Genomic DNA, 25,603 nt, shown 5'->3' with positions numbered 1-25,603 from the left:
TAACTGCTCAAAATGCATATACAAAGATGGTGAAGTGCCTTTCAATAAGTCACATCTTGTAATTGCCATTAGGGTTTTCAATTGAATTCCAATTGTCTTTTCCTTGTCCCGGAAATACATTTTCTCTAATTGAAAGACTACTGACATTTGCTCAATGTTTCTTAAATATAAAATGAGCAAAATAATAGATCAATAGTCCTCACAGCGTCCTAATGGCGGCCACAACAAACTCTTTCATATGCCGTCACAAACTCTTTCATAAGCATGTCACTGTTTGAACTTATTCATGCTCATATTTCACTCATGCCCTCCAGTTATATTACATGTATTTATTGTACATTCCTGATGCTCTGTCTATTTTGTGTGTGTATTAACAGATAGGTGCACATATACTGTTGAAATCGCACCAAGCGTTTCACTCGCATTTCATTCATTCGTCCAATGTAAGTCCCTGTTTATTTAAAAATGTTAATGTAACCATAACATGCTTGCCGACTTTGTTACAATGGTGGTTCATGGACAATGTCTGTTGTAAATGCTGACAAGTTCTTTGAAGAGAGTCAACTGTTAAAAGAAGTTCACTCCTTACCAGTAAGGTAGCTCTCCCTGGTGGTTCTTAGGGAAGCGCGCTCCTGTCCCGGGACAGCTATAAGCTTTGGGTGTGTTCACGAGTGTCACGGTTTCACCCGTGGAAAATCAATTAAGTTTCTTAAGCGGTTGTAAGTGATTGTTGTGTTATAATTGTTAAGTAATGCTGTTGTGAAGGCCTGATGTTTGGTACCGTATTAATTTATATAATCTCATATTTAGTCTTGCAATGACAGAACACCCCTGTGTTTATGGTTGATATGGGCTGGGGGAAATTCGGTCACCCTTTAAAGGAGGGGAGGTTTCATTTGTATACCTTTTGAATTGGAGAGATGCTAATCCCAATGCTCCTGACGTGATTTGCCCTCAGTTGTGTGAGGTATTCGTTAGCCATTTTGTTTGCGACTTATGTCTTTATTTTGTAGTGGTTGCCCATAGCCATATTTTTTGTAAATATTTTATTTTTCCCAATTTTGATGAACCCTATTTTTCTTTGCACTGGGATACCTCAAACACCCTGGTGGGGGTTTAACAAACTGCAAAACGGAATTTTTGACTGCATATTGCCTCTTTGTGCCAACCCTTAAGACCCTCAATATACTACCCTTCAACAGTGTGTGAAGCCAAATGTGTGGGTTGTGTTTCACTTAGACAGAATTCAAGGGATAGTAGTTCACCTGTTCTTATGAATTGTGAAATGATGTAGAGGTCCCTCTTCATGTCCTTGTTGCTCAAATCCTGCAGAGGTTAAAAAAACAGTATTAGGTACGAACCATGGGATTTCATTCTAATTTTGAAACAACTGTAAATGGAGTGGCAAGTTGGACACATTAAAGAGTTTACCGTGAATAAAGCACACAGTCGATCCATTTTCTCTGGGTTCTTGGGGCCACCATTTTTGCTGAGTCGCACCATAAACTTCTCACTGTGCATGAAAATAACAAGGCTGTGGATGATGTGCTCTTCATGACAGTTTTTGGAGAGCAAACAGAATATAACCAACATGTAATGTCTGATGCAGAGGATACTGTACCATGAGGGCAAATGATGGTTTAGTTCTTCAAAAGCAGATTTGACACAGTAAAACAACTGTTATCAACAACCTTTCCAGTAAAGATCTATGCCATCTGGTTAATTTCAAAATTATTCTGCTGACAGTTCATAGGAAGGGACAATAAAACCAATAAAGCTGGCTTTATATTTGTTGCATTGGAATTCATGTCTCGTTTGTTGATTTGTTTTTCAATATAAAATAAATAAAAAATAAATAAAAAAACAACAGGAACAAGTTGACACCAGGCAAATTATTATTAGGGAGGAAAAATTAATTCATCGCCCCTTACTGGTTTTGTTCCTAATGCTAAGCAAAATTAGTAGGATTTTCCATACAGTCGTTTTTATATATTCAATTATTTTTAGTGAGTTTTCTCTGGTCTCCACATGCGTTCAAATTTGACTTACAATGTATAAATTCTGGAGAGGCCAATGAAGACACATATACCACAATGAACATACCAACAATTCAACAGTAACAATGTAACATTCAGAACATCACTTAAATTAAACAAAACCGAAGTACATCACAGAGATATAAGATAAACACTCACAAATAAACACGCATGCACACACACATACAAAAAAAGGAGGAGGGGGGGGTGCAGTGATTCCAACCAATGATCATACACAAGGTCTGAAATTGTTTTCTATATGACCTATAAATGGTTGCCATACTTTCCAGAATTTCCTTTCTGAGCCTCCTAAGGCAATTAGGGCTGCAGCTATCGATTCTTTTTGTAATCGATTAATCTAGCACTTTATCGATCGATTATTTGGATATTTTTTTTTTTTTTTGCATTTTTAAACAACCTAATGCAGAACGAAAATGACATGGCTGTAAAATTATCAAGCAATTGGCACAGAGGTATTTATTCTAACTCCAACATTAGGCTACAAAACTAAACCCATTTATTGCAATTTACCCATTTAGTGTTTTTAAGTGTCAGTGCCATCAATTAAATAATGTTCAAAATGCTCTCTGTAAAATTGCAGCCTCTTGTGCATGACTTAGCTGAGCGAACAAAGCTGCCCATACTATGTTGTGAAGTGCTGGGAGGGAGAAGAGGGAAAGCAATTTAATGTATTAACGTGTAGCCTACAACAAGTTTCATGCTGTAATCTAGACCTGACATCAACATAAATATCTGTTTTATGTAGATTTCTACACCTGCAGCATTTACCATTACCATTACTAACAAATCATTTTGCCATTAGGCTACTAAAAAATGGCCTACCATTAGGCTACTAACAAATAATTTTACCATTAGGCTACTAAAAAATCATTTCTGGGGTGAGCCTATGGTAACCTAGCAACCTGTGTGTGTGTGTGTGTGCACGCGTGCGGTGCGTGAGGAAAGATGAGGGTGCATGCATGTGTGTGAGGGGTTCTTTTTTAGGCATACTGTCTTGCAATTGAACGTGAATAAGTTTACTTACTTAAAAACAACAAAGCTAAACAAGCTATCATGACATCGCTACAAATACAGTATGTGATTAAAATCAGCCAACATCAATGTAGGCTATAGGCTACGTAGATAGATGATAGATAGGCTAGATAGATTGATAAATAGCCTAGCCTACTTTATTGACGCTTGGTGAAACAGCATGGAGTGGATATTTAGGTTCAGATGCTTGTTCTTTTACTTTTTGAGTATGTAATGATCCCAAAACTTTACTTGAAAACTTTAGACATTCTCTGCCATTTATGGATATCTTGACTCCGCCATCGCGCCAGCTAAATTCAGAATGTACGATTCACGCGCTAGTGGTGTGCTTCCTGAACAACGGTCCGTGTGGAACAATCAGATCCCCTTGGCCAGATAGTGCTGCGTCATAGGAATTTAACGAGGCTTCGAGGCAGGATTTTTGCCTCGAGTAATTTTTGTAATCGAGTTATTCGAGTGACTCGATGAATCGTTTCAGCCCTAAAGGCAATCCTTATTCTCTAACTTAAGATGGGCCATAACATCTACCACCCAACGGCCATATGATGGAGGGATATCAGACTTCCAGTTCAGTAAAATGATTTGTCTCGTCAACATACTTGTAAATGCAATGACAACTGATTGTGAAGTTGTAAATTCAGACCCCAAAGGTGCAATCCCAAAAATCCCAATCAAAGGGTCAGGGTCTACTAATGTAATCTCTCACCTGCAAATACCTAAATAAATATGCCTGTGGGATTGCATACTGTTGAACTGCCAGTTGGAAAGGTAAAAAAGAACCATTAACAAACAAATCTTTAACATAGGTCAAACCCTATTGGGCAGCCGTGGCCTACTGGTTAGCGCTTCAGACTTGTAACCGGAGGGTTGCCGATTCGAACCCCGACCAGTAGGCACGGCTGAAGTGCCCTTGAGCAAGGCACCTAACCCCTCACTGCTCCCCGAACGCCTGCTGTTGTTGCAGGCAGCTCACTGCGCTGGGATTAGTGTGTGCTTCACCTCACTGTGTGTTCACTGTGTGCTGAGCCTGTTTCACTAATTCACAGATTGGGATAAATGCAGAGACCAAATTTCCCTCACAGGATCAAAAGAGTATATATATATACCTTCCCACTCTACAGAAGGAAGGCTGGGTCCATCATAGATGGCGGGAAAAAATGATTTGCTGCTATTGGACTGGATGACAAGGTACTGTAGCTTTATGTTTGAAATGTAATCTAAACTGAGACCATATTTTAAGTGTTGCACTCACTACTGGATTATTGGTTAAATACTTTTTACTAAGAGGCGCTGGAGCGCACTAACCTGGCAATAGCCAGATGAATTTCGCTCCGCCTAGCTCCACTCATCCATCTGGAACCGATCCATTGAAGTGTTGCTTCAGAAGGCTGGGCCTAATCAAAAAATGCTTGCATATGATTGAATAAGCCACTTGTCCGTCATCTATTGACGTGCTACTTCAACCACTCACATCGAAGCCAACCCGTGACGCTAATAACAGACTCACAGTCGCTTCTCGCTTATGTCACATCTATGAAACTCCCCGCCCTCGTCCCTGATTGGCTAAACCATAAAGTTGGTTGGAGAAATCACTCTCAATGGAAGAGGTCCCAGATGGATGTGAGTGAAGCTAGGCGGAGCTAAGCGGAACGACATTCATCTGGCTAGGGTCAGGTTAGGAGCGCACACCAATGCTGCTAAACTGCCAAGATGACATGCACTTTGCTCCATCAATGCCCATACTGGTTGACTCTGAGTAGGTGACATCCAGAATTGGATTTTATGTACATTGGCGACCCAGTAGTAATTAATAAAGTTTGGGAGACCCAAACCTCATTCGTTCTTATGTCATCGCAAAAACTTTCCTGATTCGTGGAACTGTTTTGTTCCAAATAAAGGAAGATATAAGCTGATCTAAATCTTTAAAGTATGCCTTGGGAATAAACACAGGTAGTGTCTGAAACAAAAACAAAAATTTTGAACATTTTAACAGAGTTAATGATAATGCCAATGATAAGGCAAGAAGGCCCAGCTGGATCGCTCTTTGTGCTATCTAACAGGGCCCTAAAGTTTTCTCTAAAGTTACTCGTCACTGTAACACCTAAGTAAGTGAAGCTATCTCGTATTAATAATAATAATAATAATAATAATAATAATAATAATAATAATAATAATAATATTATTATTATTATTATTATTATAACAACTAGAAGATGTAATTCCAGGGAATTACCATTGCATGTAAATACAAAAAACTGCTGTGTATAACATTACTTACAGTATGATTATTCAGATTACATAGACTTACAGTATTCTTGAAAACCACTTACTTGGTTAGATGTTAGCTTAGAGTATATGACAGTCAGTACAAATACATTGTCAATTCAATATTGATCAACATTCATTGTTTTTATACTCAGAGACTGCAGAATGATACTCAGAACACACTAATGAACACTTAACAACCAATGCAAGCTTGAAGTAAAAAAAACGGTAACACTTTATAATAATTACACACAATTCATCATTTATTAAGCCTTTGTTACTTATTAGTTAATGGTTTGTTCATCATTAGTAATTTCTTGTTCATACATAATTTATCATCAGTAAAGCATTTGTTCACACAATTATAAATGGTTTGTTCATAGTAAATAAGCCTATCCAAAAAATATGTTTGTAAGTACATGATTTATACTTAATAAGTAATGAAACAACCACTTATAATGAAATCATTTTATTATTATAAACCAGTTGCAAACTATTACAAAATGTTTTGTTCATCATTTGTAAAGCATTGTTCCTATGTTAATTCTCATAAATAAAGTATTTGTACACACAGTTATAAATGGTTTGTTCATAGTAAATAAGCCTATATCTAAAATATGTTTATGAATTATTATTAATACTTAATAAATTATGCAATATACACATGCACTAATGATTAGTTAGGGTGAGGATACATATTTTATAAACCACTTCCTAATACTACAATTCATGATTAACTCAGGGATTACAAGTGGTTAGTGTGAGCTTATCTAAAGTGAGGACTTTCTATGCCTTGCAACACATTTTCAAATGAGTTGTAAAGATTACATTCACATTCATTCATTTAGCAGACAAGCGACGTACACATGTCAATTAAATTGAAGGCCATTGACATAACTGTGAAAGCCGGGAATCGAACCCCCAACTTTTCAGGCTACTGCATGCTAGTCTAGCTCCTTCTCCACTACACTACCTTGGCCCAGATAGAAACCCCTATGCAAGAGTTTCTGTTTTCTTTTACTACACACTGTTATTAAACATCTGTAAACTATTATTATAAAGCATTATTCCTACATTAATTCTCATCTGTAAATCATGTTTACACACAGTTAAAAATGGTTTGTTCATAGTAAACACGCATATCTATATTATATTTTTGAATTGACTGTTGTAATACCACTTGGCAGAGGTAGTGTAGTGGCTAGGGAGCCGGGTTAACATGCAGTTACCCATAAAGTTGGGGGTTCAAACCCCGGTGTCCACCAATGTGGCCTTGCACTTTAATTTCACTGACATGTGTAAGTCGCTTACAGTGTCGGCTAAATGAATAAATGCAAGTGTAAACTTTATAACTCATTTGTAAATGTGTTGCAAGGCATAAAATGTCCTCACTTTAGATGAGCTCACAAAATATCATTAACTAACCATTTGTAACTCCAGAGATAATTATTAATTATAGTATTAGGAAGTGGTTTATAAAATATGTATCCTCAACCTAACTAGTCATTAGTGCATGTGTATGTAACAACTGTTAAATAATGGAAATATTACTTAATCAAAAACATATTATTGCATCATTTATTAAGTATTAACAATAATGTATAAACATATTTAAGATATAGGCTTATTTACTATGAATAAACTATTTATAACTGTGTGAACAAATGCTTTACTGATGATAAATTAGAAATTACTGATGATGAACAAACCATTAAATAATAAGTAACAAAGGCTTAATAAATGATGAATTGTGTGTAGTTATTATAAAGTGTTACCAAAAAATCAAAGTTGTTGATACCAATTTTAAAGTTAACCAATAATGATAAGGGAGAAACAAGATGTCTACTGAATTTACATTCTTACAGAACTTGATGATGCCAATCATATTATCTTAAGACAGATCTATTTATCAGTTTTAATTCTGAACTGGCAGCAACAGCTAGAGGCCTCAGTTAATGAAAATAGGTCAAATTTGATGGTGATATATACTGAAGAATAAAAGAGTAAGCCCTTCACATGATCAGTTTTAGACAGAACTTAGGTGTTACGTCCCCCAGCTCTGGTGTTTGCTCCTACATGTGTTTGGCGAACCCTGTTGGGTGCAGTGTCTTCTCCTTTACTTAATTGCAGGTGAGCCACACCTGAGTGAGGCCTACCTGCGCTATAAAAGGACTCTGGGACCGCTCCTGAAGGGGCGCACACAGAGAATGACATCCGAGTTACAGCCGTGCCTGCTGTCTCATTGACTTCCGTCTAGCCGTCCACCCCGCTGTAGAAAGTGTTCCGCTACCGTAGTTGCTAGTTATTGTTAACCTCCCTATTATTTTGATACCCATTCTGTTAAATAAACATACGCCTATTTTTGATACGAGCTGATCAGTGTGCGTCTCCCCTTCATGTTAAGGGTGGTGTCCGACTGCCCCTAACATTAGGTTAGAATCTTAATTTTCACACAGCACAGCTCAGGTCTAAAAACAGAGGTCTAACAGCACAGCTAAGTTTCACAGATGTTACAGCACAGGTATGAGTCAAAGGTATGAATGGTCGACAAATATGATTCACAAGTATACAAGTTCCATATAGTATAGTCCTCACACAACAATATAGTTCTCAGAATGTCTCAGTGTAGATCTCGGATAAGTCTCAGTATGGTTAAATGTTATGTGCACAGATATGTTGAGATATGGTCACATGTTTGTAAGAATGTATGTCAGTAGGTGTGTTGCTAGCAACATTGCCAGAGATGTATGGTTGACAGGTGTGCACACAGACAGGCACACACGTAATGTCATACACGGTCATCACCACTGGTCTGGTCTGGTCTGGAACCTAAAAGGCAAAAGAAAACAAGTTTAACAGTTATACCAAAACAATACAAGGAATGTCTGCAATTGTCCAGAACAGTAGCCTATTCATGGCTTTCATAAGGTCCCTTTCCACAGGAGTATTAATCAAGCACCAATGCATTCATAATCTAGGTGCTTGACACCTGTGGAAAGGGACCTGATGAAACCCATCAATAGATGAACTATGATAGCATACCGTGATAGTGTTTACTTAGGCTACGTAAGAATCAGGAGCATAGAATGAAAACGTAGCCATGGCCTATTTGATACACAAACAAGCGGTGTAGGTAACAACCATGATGGGTTTTATCAGGTTCCTTCACACAGTATAATCAAGCACCAGTTTGCATTCATAATCTATTCTAGGTGCTTGATTCTATACACCCATGGAAAGTGACCTGATGTTGAATAGAACCAGAGCCATAGTATCTGAAGGCCTAGCTGCTAGCTACTTCTCTGGTTTACGTTAACGTTCTAGTTAAAACGCTGCTGGTTAGTAGGCCTAATGAACAAATGTGACGTTAGTGCATTACGTTTGATTGTCGTTAGCTATCGAAACCTACAGCTACAGGGTTCGTACACCTATTCCAAGATCAAATTCAAGCACTTTTCAAGCACTTTCAAGGTCAATTTTCAAGCTTTTCCAGCACTTTACAGCGGTGGCAAATGACATTATACTTAATATACTAACTCAAAATGATTTTCACTTTTTTATCTTTTAACAGACAAAATTGTGTTTCTTAATAGCAGGAAAAGAAATTAAAGGAAAACTTAAAAATGTGTCACCTGTCTGGAAGTAGACTTTGCTTGCTATCTAACTGGCTGAGTCAATATACCAAAAATAAATAAATAAATAAAATAAGAAAATAAAATAAAATAAAAATCACCCAACAAATAACTATTCTTTGCTGAATATGTGAACTCAAACTAATGTTAAGGCTGCTCTTTCATGACAGTCAAGACTGATTATGTCTCTTTCTTGCCTACAACGGCATGCAGACAGGCCTACATTTGTTATCATGAGCTACCAACCAGTAGGCTAGCAATGCGGAGATGTGACGTTGGGTGACGTAAAGATGACTGAGTTGTCATATAATTGGATAAATTTAACTTCTTGCCAAAAGGCACGATATGCAAATATGCATGGTGTTTTAATGTCTTTCCACTTGTAGGGCCTATAAGCATTAAACCACAAAACTGAGCTGAAGTTTGACATGACCAAGCCAGGATTCTAATACCGAGGTCATGGGTGTTGATAGAAATGTTGCCCCCCGCAAAATACTACGGGGGTCCAGGGGCATGCCCCCAAGGAAGAAAAAATTAAAAAATAACCCCTTAAATGATGACTTATGGTGAATATTGCGGAAACTAGAAGATACATTTACATAAATATAATTTATACATTATAGCATAAATCACACTTAGAAATACAGCCTATTAGGCATATGGTACATTTATAAAAGAGCAAAGTAGCCTATATATGCCTATGAAAGACTTAGAGGGCTGTAATGTAAAGGCTATCATGATCATTTTGCCGTATGACGTAGAAACATTTGTTCAGTTTATAACATGTTTTGTTTATAACTTAAACCAACACACTTTTCCACAATATTCTACTTTTTTAGATGCACCTGTATATTTCAAGAGCATTTTCTCCAATTGGTTTTGAGGATATTTATACTGATCTCTGCTCCATCTTTATTTAAGAATGCTCTGCTTCTCCTCATCAGAGTAGTGAATGTTGCATTTCTAAATTGCAGGGTCATAGGCTGCGGAGCTTGTACCTTCTGACACAGTGAGTGTCACATCTTGTCTCTCACTCACTTGTGAGGGCCCTTTGCCTATTATTTCCCTCCCTTCTCCTAACCCTTTCTCCTCGTTTCCACCTTTCTGCCTGATTTCCCTTCTCCCGTCTCCTGTGTAAATAACTGACCGATAATCAGTATCATGCTTAGATAATATCCATATAAATATCTACTATTATCTACTATCTAGGCTACTATCAGTGCAGGTTAGCTAGCTGCAACTCCACTGAATTTCAGCATAACATTTTGAGTAGGCCTTGAAGTCAGCCTTTGTTCAGGTCTGACGATTATTTATTTTGGACAATGGATTTGTGGGTATTGAAGTTTATTTGAGCTGCGTGAGACACTGTGTTGCGTCGTTAGTTAAGACATAGCTCCGCGATAGCAGTCAACTCTACTTTCGTTTTGACATGTCAGAGGTATATCTACAACTATGTGTTGCGTGACGCTGCGTTGATGCAAGGATAATTGTCTTGTCGGCTATTTTTAGTTAATGAATAAAACGAAATTTGAAGAAAGAAAGGTGACCTCTATGGTAGATACGGCTATAGACATGACTGGTGCGGTTTTGCATTCACATGCCATAAAGTTTCGTCTCCCTCTTCAACCTAACTTTTTGCTTGTCTTCCAATGATTGGAGCTAAGTAGCCTATTCAATAATATGTTAGCTTTAATGGCGACCTAGCTAGCAATGCATCTGTAAGACCCAAGGCCTACATGATTTCTGTTCAGCAGTCCGAAATAGCTGTTTTCTAACCAACGCTCATTGAAACGGCAACCTCACTTCATGTTGATGGTCATCTCCGACTGTGTGCAGGGGGAGCGTTGTCACGCATGAAAACAGACTGGCAGATCAGTCACATAGCCTACGCAGATCGGTGCGCAACCGAGGACCATGGCGGAGAAGTTTTAATTTTAAACTCTCCGACTTTCTGCATCTAATAAGCTAACTATTCCGTCAGATAGCTATTTGTGTCAAAAGAAATACACTTACAATTTTAAGCATTTTCAAGCACTTTATCCGAAATGCAAGTACTTTTCAAACCTTGAAAACGCAACATTAAAATTCAAGCATTTTCAAGGATTTCAAGCACCCGTACGAACCCTGAGCTAACCGGTCACTGTAAAGTTGACGACATATTAACGTTGATTAACAGTGGGTTTCCTTACATAATAAATATCAACGTAGCAAGGTGCTAACGTCAACTATTTCACTAACGTTAAAATGTTACCTAACGTTATAGTTTAGCTTATTTGTGACCCATCATTTCATACAATGCTAACGTTACATAATGTTTGACGACATAAATGGCTCAAATACCAAAAACCGGAACACTTACCTTGTCTGTAATTAGAGAAATGTGCCTCTGAAGGAGAGTTTTACGACCAAATAAAGTGACCACGTCACAGCAGGCGAAGACGTTCAGAAGATTCACAGCTCCAGTGGTAGCTCGCACTCAGCTGCTGATTGCAGCTGCAGGTCACGTCATAATGCTAAAAGTTGCAGCCACGGTGGTCAATGTTAACTCTATGGGAATTTATTGCTCTTTTATTGTAAATATGTTAAAAAGTATAACGTTTACAAATGTAAAAAGACAATGTACAATTGTCCGTTACAAGATCTTTGTAAGAGTGTTTGAATGACGTCAAACGGTTCAGTGGTTTTAGAGCCTTTGAACGTCAAATTTGGTCAGAAGAAGAATAATAACTAGAAAAGCATTTCCTGAAGGAAATACAGTGCATGAAAATGCAAAAAATATGTAAAATATCATACAGAGTAAAAACAAATAATGCAGATATAGTTGCAATAGTATTGCTAGGGTACATATGTTGGTTGTTATGCCAAATTAAGTGGTTGCTATGCTGGTTGCTTAGGTAATCCTGTTGGTTGCTATGGTGGTTGCTAGGGTATTTGACATGGTTGCTAGGCTGTTGCTAGGATATTTGACATGGTTGCTAGGCTGTTTTTAGGGTTTTTGACATGGTTACTAGGCTGTTGCTAGGGTACTTGTGGTGGTTGCTATGCTGGTTGCTAGGTTAAACTCATTGGTTGCTATATTGGTTGCTAGGTTGTAACTGTGGAAGTGGTTGCTAGGCTGTTGCTAGGGTATTTGACATGGTTACTAGGCTGTTGCTATGGTACTTGAGGTTGTTGCTAGGCTGTTGCTAGGTTAGTTGTGGTGGTTGCTAGGCTGGTTGCTAGGTTAAAGGCATTGGTTGCTATATCGGTTGCTTGGTTGTAACTGTGGAAGTGGTTGCTAGGCTTTTGCCTGGGTATTTGACATGGTTGCTAGGCTGTTGCTAGGGTATTTGGCATGGTTGCTATGCTGTTGCTAGGGTACTTGAGGTGGTTGCTAGGCTGTTGCTAGGTCAGTTGTGGTGGTTGCTATGCTGGTTGCTAGGTTAAACTGCTATGTTGGTTGCAACTGTATAAGTGGTTGCTAGGCTGTTGCTAGGGTATTTGACATGGTTGCTAGTCTGTTGCTAGGGTACTTGAAGTGGTTTCTAGGCTGTTGCTAGGTTAGTTGGGGTGGTTGCTATGCTGGTTGCTAGGTTGTAACTGTGGAAGTGGTTGCTAGGCTGTTACTAGGGTATTTGACATGGTTGCTATATTGGTTGCTAGGTAGATGAGGTTTAATAGTTGGAATGACTAAACATTTAAATAGGTGGATAGTTTAAATCAGTGTTTTTCGACCACTGTGCCGGGGCACACTAGTGTGCCGTGAGAGATCATCAGGTGTGCCGCAGAAAATTACTGAAATGTCACTCACTGGTCCAAAAAAGCAACTGTTGCATCAAAGAATTTATAACCACATGTTCTCATTGATTGTATGATTGCACTATTTGTGGTATGCAGGCATTGTACAACGGGGCCCCCATATCCAGTATTCACATAATCATCACATATCCACAGACCTCTCAAGTCTCACGCATTGAGCGTGAGACACACGCATTTCAATGACTTCACACGCTCACACGCCACACATGGCATTTCTCACTCCGAGAAATTATTAACTTGCCCGCACAGAAATTTCTAAGGGCTATATTTTACAAACGTGTCACACAACGTTGCTGTCTGTGCGCTCATTCAGCTCAGAAAGCTGCTGTTCAGTTACTAACCTATCGGCCAATCAGAAAATAGGATTTCTCAACCAATCAGGAAATAGTTTTGTTTTGATATGGACTCGCGACGTGGAGACTGCTGGTCCGCGGAGTCGTCGAGTGAAATTAGGCCCGGTGCTTCGTCTGATAATTTGCTGCGCAGTTGATCAAGATACCGTGGACCGACAAAAAAAGAAAACAAACGTTTCTGCTATCGATGTCATTAAACATGGAGCCATTCAATAAAGTGGTGGTATGAGCCTTCATTCAATGCAGGCGTCTGCGCGAGAGAAACTGAAACTAATCGATAACGTTGGTATCAAAGCTCCGCTTCAACCTGTTGAATGCTATTTAATTGTTTAATGGCACTTAATAGAACAACGTTGATTTTTGGAACTTCCATAGAAACAGAGCAGAGACTGTATACACTGTATAGCACTGAGTATTGTATAGTCAAATTTGAATATAACATGGCCAAAAGCTATTGTAGCCTTCTTTCTATCTGTTAAAGATCAACAGATCGGTGATTTACGCCTATCTGCTCGCCAAAAAAGCTGGTATTGTGTTTTCTGAATCCTTACATTCAGGCATTCAAATTAAACTTCATTAAAAAACATGTATTTTTTTTCTCCCTTTCCTACCAATATATGATGCTTGCATGAGGGAAACATCCCAAAACAATAGCACCCATACAATTGTTGCTGTTTTGAGAAGTATGTGTGCCAAGGTCCCCTTGTTTAGCTAGCACATGAGGTTTTATCATGGCTGACAGGAAATGGGACAGTTGCAACTGTCCCCGTACAGTCCCGTACAATGCATAAATATGATAATATAAAATATATATTTTTAAAAACATGTTTTACCTGACAATAGTCTAAATAAAAGTGAATTGCCTCCCAAATTGTTCCATTCTTCCTATGTCACTAAAGTTCTATTGTATTTTATATCAATTTGAATATATTGCACATAAGGCCTACTCATCTAGACAAATCTATAATTGTCATCTAATCAAAGCTGGTGAATAAATAACACTAATATTATTATAACTTACATAACTTGTATTTACATACAAAAATAATCATTTTGCTGCACTGACATATATTGTAATATATTGTATTTTTAACATGTTGCAACCATCCCCAAACAATGTTGCAACTGTCCCCGGGCCCGGGGTCAGTTACAACATCTGACTCCTTACATTCAAATGCAAATTGTAAAAAATGTAGATTCTGTAATAATCTTTAAATGGTTTAGACTATTAACAGACATATGTAAGTGTATTGTATAAAAAATTGGTTTGTCTAATCCAAACCGTCTCTGAGTAACAGAGCCAAATGCAAAAAGTTTTGCAACTGTCTCCCCTACATTAGTAAAGCAGTCCTCTGATGTGCATGTCACAAAACATTTAAGTGAAAGTGCACGTATAACAATATAGGCATAATAATGATTGTGATAATGATAATGACAATTTGATTTGGAGGGAGTGGGGTTGGGTACGTGTAGATGAGCCCTATGACTCCAAAGTCTGCCATGACTTGGCCTCAGGTCAAAGAAGTTTGAGAAAGGCTGGTCTACATAACCTGCAGAGGTTTGCAGTGATGCGCCTGAAGACACAGCTTGAGGACCCAGTCAGTTACGTCACAATATGCACATTTGTTTAAATTCATACCTACGTAATCACCATGACCAAAATTGTACTTTTTTTTTACTTTGAATCTTGAAAATATTGACCTACCTACCGACCCATTTTTTTTATTTTTTTGGCTGTTACTGCAAACAAGAATATTTTTAAGGATGGCCTCATGACTGTGAAAATGGCTGACATTGAACCAAAGTGCTTTAAATGGGAGCCCCCAGTATCAGTCATCAAGGCATCAAAATCTGCCACAAACACTTACAACACACATCACTCATAAACACACACACACTGTCAGAACCACCACTGTTCAAGAGACCATTTTGGGGCTAAATGTGCTTTTTCTCATTTGGTTGTTTTCTGTTTGTTTAGAGCAGAATGAGCCACTGCTGTTCAAAGGGCCCATTTGGGTGAAATTATTATTATAATTTATGTTATTATTATTTATTATTATTTACTATAGGGTTCTAGAATAATTTGTGCTCTCTCATGAAGCTGGGTCGATGGGACATGGTGCGGGTGGGTCTGTTGATCGGGGGGAAGGGGCGTGGCGCCACGAGTAGTTCAAGCAGACATAGGACTTTCATGTACTTCGATCAGGGGGGAGGGGGCGTGGCACTGTGCCAATGCCACGCCCCCTCCCCCCCAGTGGTGGAATGTAACGAAGTACAAATACTTCGTACTGTACTTAAGTAAATTTTCCACGTATTTGTACTTTACTTAAGTAAAATTTATAGTGCATACTTTTGACTTTTACTTCGTTACATTTTACAGCAATTATCTGTACTTTTACTCCGCTACATTTCTACAACACCATCGTTCCTTTTTACAATACATTTTATGATCAGTTTTTTTTTTTCTCTCTGACAAACACGTTTGTTTTACCAGGGGCAGGGTTGCTACCAAAGATTCTGGGCTTCGTGCATTCTTAGAAACATAAGCTTCTAGTCTAGACCAGGCAAAGCGTGAGCTTGTAGCCATCTGCATTCGGTAGGCTATATTCACCAGACCCATGGCTACACTGTACATGCAACTGTGTTCTGTGCCTTTCTCTGTCTGTTATCTGCAGCGTTAGGGCCTCCTCTCCGATGAGATTGCTATCCGCGGATCAGCGAAGTTACAGGCTATGCCCATGCTTCTGTCACCGCGTCTGATCATTTTGCGGCACAAATGAATGGTAGACTATTAATGAACCGGTGGCCGAAAAAAAACGTAACATTTTCCAGATTAGGAAATATTCCTTAATTGTGTGTGATCAAATAAAGATGCATAGCCTACAATTGGGGGGTAGTAATGTGAGCGTTCATTCAATGTCTATGCGTCTGAACCTAATCATAAAGACTCCTTTCTCAGCAACTTTTCTGTTCAATCAGCATAATTGGGATTACGATCCACCCGACGTTTCCCTTGTCTACCCCGTTAAACTTCAGGCTCTCGTGTTTTGCTGACTGATATTACTCAGCAGATCACCCTAGTTAGATAACCAGAATTACAATCTCTAGAATTGTAGGTCAGAATGTAAACTGGGCCACAGATGGTAAGCACAATTGCATTAGCTTAAAACTATCTAGTCAAGTATAACCTAAAACTAGCTTAATTAAAATGCCACAGCCCATACTGATTTTTCGTTTTAGAAAATAGTATATAAATCATTATGCAAATACTTTTACTTTCAATACTTAAAGTACATTTAAAAGCAGGTACTTTTTACTTTTACTTAAGTAGGGTTGTCATTGTGGTACTTTTACTTTTACTAAAGTAAATATTTCTCTGTGTATTTGTACTTTTACTTAAGTACTGAGTTTCAGTACTTCCTCCACCACTGCTCCCCCCTGAGAAACAAAGTCTCACTCCTTGCAAACTTCAAAACTTGAGAGCCCTGCATATCCAGTTCATAACAACAATTAAATTATAGATATAGTCACCTACAAATGAAACAGAGGGTGCTTGTTTTATTGAGCAGGTCTTGCATAGAAGCCATTATAAGGCCGTATCTGTGTATTATTTGAAATTTTAGGCTATGGTATGTTTATTTTTTCTTCACACAGGATGTTAGTGTGCCGTGGGACATTTTAAGTGTCAAAAGTGAAAAGGTTGAAAAACACTGGTTTAAATGGTTAAATTATGTGCGCGGTAGATGAGGTTTAATGTAGTTGGAATGCCTGAACAATTAAATAGGTGGATAATTTAAATGGTTAAATTATTTCCTAGGTAGATGAGGTTTAATATAGTTGGAATGACTGAACTAGGTAGATGAGGTTTAATATAGTTGGAATGACTGAACAGTTAAATAGGTGGATAGTTTAAAAGGTTCAATTATTTCCTAGGTAGATGAGGTTTAATATAGTTGGAATGACTTTACTAGGTAGATGAGGTTTAACCCGTTCGCGCCTGATGCTGCATGACGCAACATTCTATCTCCCGCCTGTTGCTGCATAGCGCAACATTGAATCTCCCGCTGGTTGCTGCGTAGCGCAGCATGCTTTTTATTTCATGCTTCTGGGTGCTACAGAGGCTTAGATATTACATTTTGGTAGAAGTTGACAATTTTTAGTATTTTTTCAGAAAACCCTCAGGAAATAAGGTTATTTAGTCTAGAATGCCATAGGATTCTATAGGCGTTTTTAGTAGGCATTTTAGGAGTAAATGGGTTAATATAGTTGGAATGACTGAACTAGGTAGATGAGGTTTAATATAGTTGGAATGACTGAACAGTTAAATAGGTGGATGGTTTAAAAGGTTAAATTGTTAGCTAGGTAGATGAGGTTTAATATAGTTGGAATGACTGAACTAGGTAGCTGAGGTTTAATATAGTTGGAATGACTGAACAGTTAAATAGGTGGATGGTTTAAAAGGTTAAATTATTTGCTAGGTAGATGAGGTTTAATATAGTTGGAATGATTGAACAGTTAAATAGGTGGATAGTTTAAAAGGTTAAACTACTATATGATGTAAAATATCATACAGAGTAAAAACAAACTATATTGGTTGCTAAGTAGATGAGGTTTAATATAGTTGGAATGACTGAACAGTTAAATAGGTGGATAGTTTAAATGGTTAAATTATTTAGGTAGATAGTTGACGATAACTGACAGTTGGAATGGCTCTAATGTTTGCTAGCAGTTATGCTAACTATGTTAACAAAGATAATAATACTAACCAAGTTACTTAACTTAGTTTTTTAAGTTTTTAAAAAAATGCTAATAATGTTAATGCTGTTAACTATGCTAACAATGCTAACTATGTGACTTAGCTAACTTAGCTATTCATTTTTAGCAGTTATGCTAACAATGCTAACTATATTAACCATGTTACTTAGCTAACTTAGCTTATGTTTTCTAATAGTTTTGTCAAAAATGATAACTATGTGAACAATGCTAACTAACATGATAACAATGTTAACAATGCTAACTATGCTAACCATGTGACTTGGCTAACCTAGCTAATCATTTTTAGTAGTTATGCTAACTAGCATGGTAACAATGTTAACATGCTAACCATGTTACTTAGCTAACGTAGCTAATCATTTTTAACAGTTTTGTTAAAAATGCTAGCAATGTTAGCCATGCTAACATGCTAACTAGCTACAGTGGGTAGGAGTCATAGTTGATGACAAGTAACAGTTACAATGGCTGAACAGTTAAAAAGTTCAGTAGTTTAAAGGGTTAAATTGTTTGACAGTGAAATATTGTAGTGAGGACTTTTATTTTGAAACAGTTTTTGGCAGAGGAAGCAGTTGAACAGGGTGTGTAGTCTTAATTAGGCATATTCGATCTACGTAATAATCAGGTAATAACGTTCGCAGCGGCCATTTTGTTGATATAGAAAATGCATAGGTAGGTCTATTTAATGCAGCTGTCGATTGACAAGCGCGACAGCGCCGGTATTATCGCTGTAGGCTATTTATTTATTTGTACAAAATTTAACGTGATGGTACAATAGGCCTACAGGCCGTTCTAACAACAGCAAAGAGCCCTAGAGTCACCCACTGTCAGAAACATACCTGTCAACTTTTTTCCAGCTGTCTTCCCGTTTTAATATTTTCCCGTAAAATATCCCATATTTTATTACTTTCATAACATTAGTCCCATCGGACTTGGCCGTTTCTGTACTGTTGTCCTGTACCCCTGCCCTTCCAGCGAAAATATGTTTTTAAAGCATCGTTTTTCTTGCCTGAAGGCGACCTTAGAGTGATCTGAACAGTGTGGGAGAGAGCACGATTTGACGCCAATCTTTCAAGCAAAGTCTCATTAGACCTAGCTTCACACCTCGTTTGATTAGTGCAGCAGTTTTGTAGTAGGCCTATGAATTCTTGCTCTCAGCAGGGGGATAGCAATAGAAAGACGAATGTTGACATTTTCCTGTATTTTGGGTGAGTAACCTGGAAAATCTTCCTTATTTTTGTTGCTCAATGTTGAAAGCTATGGTCAGAAAACGAGAAGGGAATGAGACTCCTGAGAAGTAGTCAGTGCAGGAGAGACTTGTGGCTACATAGGATAAATAGCCTAGACTAAACTTACAGCCAACTCCTCACATCCATCGCCATTATTATATTTGTATTATTAAAACTATATTGTCCTCTGTAGGCTTAAGTTAAATAAGTTTTAGACAGTGCAGACAGCTGCCCCTATGCAATGCGGAGACATCAGCAGTAGCCTGATGTAGTCGTCTACCGTAGATTACCTTTGGACATATTGCATTTGCATAGATAGCATTGCTAGGTAGGCAATGTTAGCCAACGTTTACAGTAGCCTATAGGCTAATATATTTATTCATGATGCGCCCTTCTCAGCTCGTCTTAGTGGCACGGCAAGTGGCAAATAGTAGGAACAAACTCAGCGGAGAAAGATACCAGTAGATAGGCCTACTTATGATTTGTATAGTGTTTTGTTCACTTGGATTTTGGAAATGTTACAGAGAAATATGTTAGCCCTTTCTGCATCCAGATCATAAAGTTGCATCATAGATCCTCCTGTAGAAGTTATCAGACAAAAACGATCACTGGCTAACCCACTTTAAACTACTTTAGCAAAGTCCTTGGCTGCAGGTTGTGAGCAACAGGCAAACGCAAGATACAATTGCAGTCCAATGAGATGCAACTTTATTCTCTGCGATCATGGCAATGTTAGACGATGTCGTTGGTGGAACAAATATAAGTTCGCCGACTTTGACTCAGGCGACTTGAAAGCCTTGTCCCCTTCAGCGGCGACGTGTGCCGATGTATGAACAAGACAGTTAGGCTATAAATAAATACCGGGGTAATTGCTACAGCTGACAATAATGACGGATCTTTACTTAATGCTATTGAGTCTATTAGATATGGGTCCATACGTTTATCTACTTATATTGACGAGATTAAGCCATTACTGTGCTCTGCTCAACTCAAATCTATGCGCTACAGGCGATTGTCACATAGAATAGCCTAGTATAGAACTGGAATGTCATATCAACAATATGGCCGTAGCGGTGTTTGCGAATAAGCCCTATAGAGCCAGTTTGTATGCTTAAAGCCTGAGACTGGCAGTTGAGCCAGGTGGCCTGACCACCTGGCATAGGATTCTAATTGCTTAACGGCCCTATTGTGATGTCATCAGCCCATGTTAAGTCTATTGGGAAATTTTGATTAGTTTTTAATTAGTAGTTTAAAAAGTTACAAAGATGAAACATACAAAGCGCCCATGTCCTAAGTAAGACCTACGTAACATAGTTTGAATAAAGTTTCTACGTTAAACGGTTGAAACTGCATTAGCTGCGTTAGAAGAAGAAAAATAATAAGAACTAGAAAAGCATTTCCTGAAGGAAATATAGTGCATGAAAATTCTAACTATGTGACTTAGCTAACTTAGCTAAAAATTTATAGCAGTTATGCTAAAATACTAAGAATATTAACATGCTAACCATGTGACTTAGCTAACTTAGCTATTGATTTTTAGCAGTTATGTTAGCTATGCTAACCATGTTACTTAGCTAACTTAGCTAATGTTTTCTAATAGTTTTGTCAAAAATGATAACTATGTTAACAATGTTAACTAGCATGCTAACAATATTAAAATGCTAACTATGTTAACCATGTGACTTAGCTAATCATTTTTAGTAGTTATGCTAACTATGCTAACTATCATGGTAACGATGCTAACTATGTTAACCATGTGACTTAGCTAACCTAGCTAATCATTTTTAGCAGTTATGTTAACTATGCTAACTAGCATGCTAACAATGCTAACATGCTAATAGAGCCAGTTTGTATGCTTAAAGCCTGAGACTGGCAGTTGATCCAGGTGGCCTGGGAAATTTTGATTAGTTTTTAATTAATAGTTTAAAAAGTATAAATGTTACAAAGCTGAAAAAATACATAGCACCCATGTCCTAAGTAAGACCTACGTAACATAGTTTGAATAAAGTTTCTACGTTAAACGGTTGAAGCTGCATTAAACGCGTTAGAAGGAAGAATAAGAAGAAGCCTAGGAAGAACAGTACAGTGCATTTTCATGCACTGTAATAAGAAGAAGCATAGATAGAACAGTACAGTGCATTTTCATGCACTGTAATAAATCGGATAACAGTAGAGTGCATTTTCATGCACTCTAATAAGAAGAAATCGGATAACAGTAGAGTGCATTTTCATGCACTCTAATAAGAAGACTTGGAAGAACAGTATAGTGCATTTTCAAGCACTATAATAAATCGGATAACAGTGCACTCTAATAAGAAGATGACTAGGAAGAACAGTACAGTGCATTTTCATGCACTGTAATAAGAAGAAGCCTAGGAAGAACAGTACAGTGCATTTGCATGCACTGTAATAAGAACAGTGATAATAGTCCATTGCATTTACATGCAATGCAATAATAAGCTTTATTTGTATAGCACCTTTCATACACAGAATGCAGCTCAAAGTGCTTTACATTTGGAGCATGTAACACAATAATAGTCAGTCAGTCATTATCAATCACTTTCACTTTTCTTCGTTGCTGTGGCCGTTTATAATCCAATCAGCAACATATCAGAAATATAGAAAATAACATGTAACACAGTTATTAGAGAAGAGTCAGTCATTCCCCTTTGTTGCTGTGGCCGTTTATGATCCAATCAGCAACATATCAGAAATACTATTATACTACTATGGATGTATAAAGGCTTTGCTGACAAATGCCTAGGCTAACAAATGCTTAGGCCCCGTTGATGCGGACTCCAAGCAGCCAGCCTTAGCTTGTTCTTAGCATATGTCGCAATTATTTTACTTTATACACAGACATTCAAGACTGGCAGCCTTAAGTCTGAGTAACTTTACTGATATGGGGCTTAAAACTTAACTCTGAATCTAAGATGACCCCGAGGCTTGTTACTTTTGGTTTGACCTGGTGCGCCAAGTTCCCCAGATTACTAAGAACAATGTCTCGCTTTGGTTTTGGTCCAACCAAAAGTACCTCTGTTTTGTCATCATTTAGTTTCAAAATATTTTTGCTCATCCACTGATTAATGGAGGTTAGGCATGCAGTGAGGGAGCAAAGGCCATCTGGATTAGTTGGCTCCACAGAAATATACAATTGGGTATCATCTGCGTAGCTGTGGAAGTTTACATTATGCTGACTTATGATGTTTCCCAATGGAAGCATATATAGGGAAAAGAGCAGGGGACCAAGGCAGCTCCCCTGGGCCACACCAAAAGGCAAGTCATGTTTTACAGACACATGATCTCCTAGACTGATATAAAAATCTCTGCCAGTAATGTAGGTTTGAAACCAGTTTAGAACATTATCAGAGAGACCCACCCACTTTGCAAGGCGGTGAATTAGGATGCTATGATCAATGGTGTCAAATGCCGCACTCAAACCTAGAAGAATAAGGATTGAGACTTAGTTTGTGTTAAAGACTACTTTTTTGATAATTTTGCCAATAAAAGGTAGATTGGATATGGGCCTGTAATTGTTTAGCATGGAGGCATCCAGGTTATTCTTCTTGAGAAGTGGCTTTACAACAGCTGTTTGTCTGCCGCTATAAGGTGAAAAACAGTTTTGAAGAAATTGGTAGGCAGAGTGTCTAAGACACATGTGGAAGAGCTGAGATTCTGTACCGTTTTTTCCAAGTTTTTCGTAGTCTATCAAGTTGAACTCTGACAAGAGTTAAATTGAACTCTGACTCTTATCAAGTTAAGTTTCCCTCTGTTTGTTGCTTGAAGTTCAGGCCATCCTTAAAAATATTTTCGTTTGCCGTAACACGACCGACCCTGTCAATTTAGAACCGACCCACATATTTATTTTTTCCCCTTTTAGTCCGACCGACTTGCCGGGTTGTAAACTTTATGCTAAGACCGACCGATTTTTTTTTTTACTCTAAACAACCAATACAAATAAAATACTATTTATTTTAGTAGGCCTAAGTATTGTGAATATAAATTGCCTACATACAAACGAAGGCTCCCTTAAATAAAACCCTGTGGCGTCATCTGTACACCATTGGTTTACGATGTCACACTATGGCCTATAATGCTTCGTTTCATTCACACAAACATCTCGACAACGCCATTACTTGGCACGAAGTTCTGGAAGAACTGTGCCCAGATCTTTTCCCATTCATTCTCACCTCTAGTCTAACGGTGACCGTGTTGAAGAATTGAAATTGGTTGTGGTCTATTCAGTATTTCTCAAAATATGGGTCCGCAAGATGGTCCGGGCGGAGTCGTGGAGGAAATTAGGCCCGGTTCTTCGTCTGATAATTTGCTGCGAAGTTGATAAAGATACCGCTGGGCCGACAAAAAAGGAAAACAAACGTTTCTGCTATCGATGTCATTAAACATGGAGCCATACAATAAAGTGGTGGTATGAGCGTTCATTCAATGCAAGCGCCTGCGCCGAGAGAAACTGAAAATAATCAATAACGTTGGTATCAAAGCTTCGCTTCAACCTGTTGAATGCTATTTAATTGTTTAACGACACTTGATAGAACGACGTTGATTTTGGAACTTCCATAGAAACAGAGCAGAGACTGTATAATACACTGTATAGCACTGAGTATTGTATAGTCAAATTTGAATATAACGTGGCCCAAAAGCTATTGTAGCCTTCTTTCTATCTGTTAAAGATCAACAGATCAGTGATTTACGCCTATCTGCTCGCCAAAAAAAGCTGGTATTGTGTTTCCTGAATCCTTACATTCAGGCATTCAAATTAAACTTCATTAAAAAACATGTATTTTTTTTTCTCCATACCAATGTATGATGCTTGCACGAGGGAAACATCCCAAAACAATAGCACCCATATAATTGTTGCTGTTTTGAGAAGTATTTATTTTCTTATGCAAGCATCATGCAACCATGCAAAAGTAATGAAACTAATTATATCTTACATTACTAAAGCAGTCCTCTGATGTGCATGTCACAAAATATTTAAGTGAAAGTGCATGTATAACAATCTAGGCATAATAATGATTGTGATAATGATAATGACAATTTGATTTGGAGGGAGTGGGGTAGGGTACGTGTAGATGAGCCTTATGGCCCCAAAGTCTGCCATGACTGGGCCTCAGGTCAAAGAAGTTTGAGAAAGGCTGGTCTACATAACCTGCATCAGATTGAGGTTTGCAGTGATGCGCCTGAAGGCACGGGTTGAGGACCCAGTCAGTTACGTCACAATATGCACAATTGTTTAAATTCATACCTACGTAATCACCATGACCAAAATTGTACTTTTTTTTTAACTTTGAATCTTGAAAAAAAAAAATATTGACCTACCTACCGACCCATTTTTTTATTTTTTGGCTGTTACTGCAAACAAGAATATTTTTAAGGATGGCCTCAGGTTGATGAATTAGTAATTGAGCAGTATGTTGAGTCTGATTTTGTAAATTTTTACCTTTAAAAAAGATGAAAACTCATTGCATTTATTAGTTGAGAGAAGTTCAGGCACTAATTGTGAGTGTGTTAACTTATTAACAGTTGAAAATAGAATTCGAGTGTTATTTGAACTTCTATTGATAATGTTAGAAAAGAAAGATTGTCTTGCTTTGCATATTTCAGAGTTATATGCGGAGCATCTCTATGTATTTCATAGTGAATCGGAAGTTTGTATTGACGCCATTTGTCTTCCTACACTCTCTTTTTAGAAGTTTAATTGCTGGATTTTTTATCCATGGTGCTTTCTGTTTGTCCATAACTTTCTTGATGGAGCAATGTCATCCATAATGTTTGCCATTTTTGCATTAAAGTGGTCAAATAAGTCTTCTACCGGGTCTGACTGTTGACTTGACGTCTGTGAAAGTGCTTGCTCAAAGAGAGCACTTGTCTGATCATTTATGATTTTCCTTTTTACCATCATAACTCGTGTGGGGACATGTGTGGGGACATAGACACATCAAAGAACACGCAGAAATGATCGGATAAGGCCAGGTCTTTAACAGCTGTAGAGACATTGAGACCGTTTGTGATAACAAGGTCGAGGGTATGGCCGAGAGAGTGTGTTGGCCCCTGTACATACTGTGTTAGGGATAAAGTATCGATTAGTGCAATGAATTCCTTGGCATAATTGTTTTCAGGATTATCCACATGAAAGTTTAGATCCCCTGATATAATAAGACCGGCAAACTCTATGCAAATGAATGATAGCAGTTCACCTAGCTCTTCAAGAAAAACTTTAGCTGAATGTTTTGGAGGCCTGTAAATTGTCAGTAATAAAATCTGAGGAGAAGACTTAACGCGTGCACACTGACAGATATTCAAATGAAGTAAAGTCACTGAATGACGACTGATTGCACTGAAAAGACGTCTTGAAAATTGTGGCTATCCCCCCACCTCTTTTAATTATTTGCTCTGGTATCACTCAAAAAACTGAAATTTGGGGGAGCTGATTCAATGAGAGTAGTAGC

The 25,603-nt window shown here is 37.9% G+C and overlaps 1 protein-coding gene across 4 annotated transcripts in view; it reads right to left on the bottom strand.

The window, feature by feature from the left end:
• dock3 (dedicator of cytokinesis 3) overlaps nt 1-25,603 on the bottom strand; it is a 557,701-nt gene that overhangs the window by 417,154 nt on the left and 114,944 nt on the right. For all 4 annotated transcript variants that reach the window (XM_048254372.1, XM_048254373.1, XM_048254374.1 and 1 more), the window contains exons 10-11: nt 1,432-1,513; nt 1,266-1,326 (exon numbers count right to left, since the gene is read on the bottom strand). In XM_048254372.1, the coding sequence (XP_048110329.1) occupies nt 1,266-1,326; nt 1,432-1,513 (143 nt within the window). The remainder of the gene's footprint in view (nt 1-1,265; nt 1,327-1,431; nt 1,514-25,603) is intronic.

This window comes from Alosa alosa, chromosome 10 (genome assembly GCF_017589495.1).
Source record: "Alosa alosa isolate M-15738 ecotype Scorff River chromosome 10, AALO_Geno_1.1, whole genome shotgun sequence".
NCBI classification, from domain to species: domain Eukaryota; kingdom Metazoa; phylum Chordata; class Actinopteri; order Clupeiformes; family Clupeidae; genus Alosa; species Alosa alosa.
Note: the sequence above shows the minus strand (reverse complement) of the source record. Positions and strands in the feature narration are given on the sequence as shown.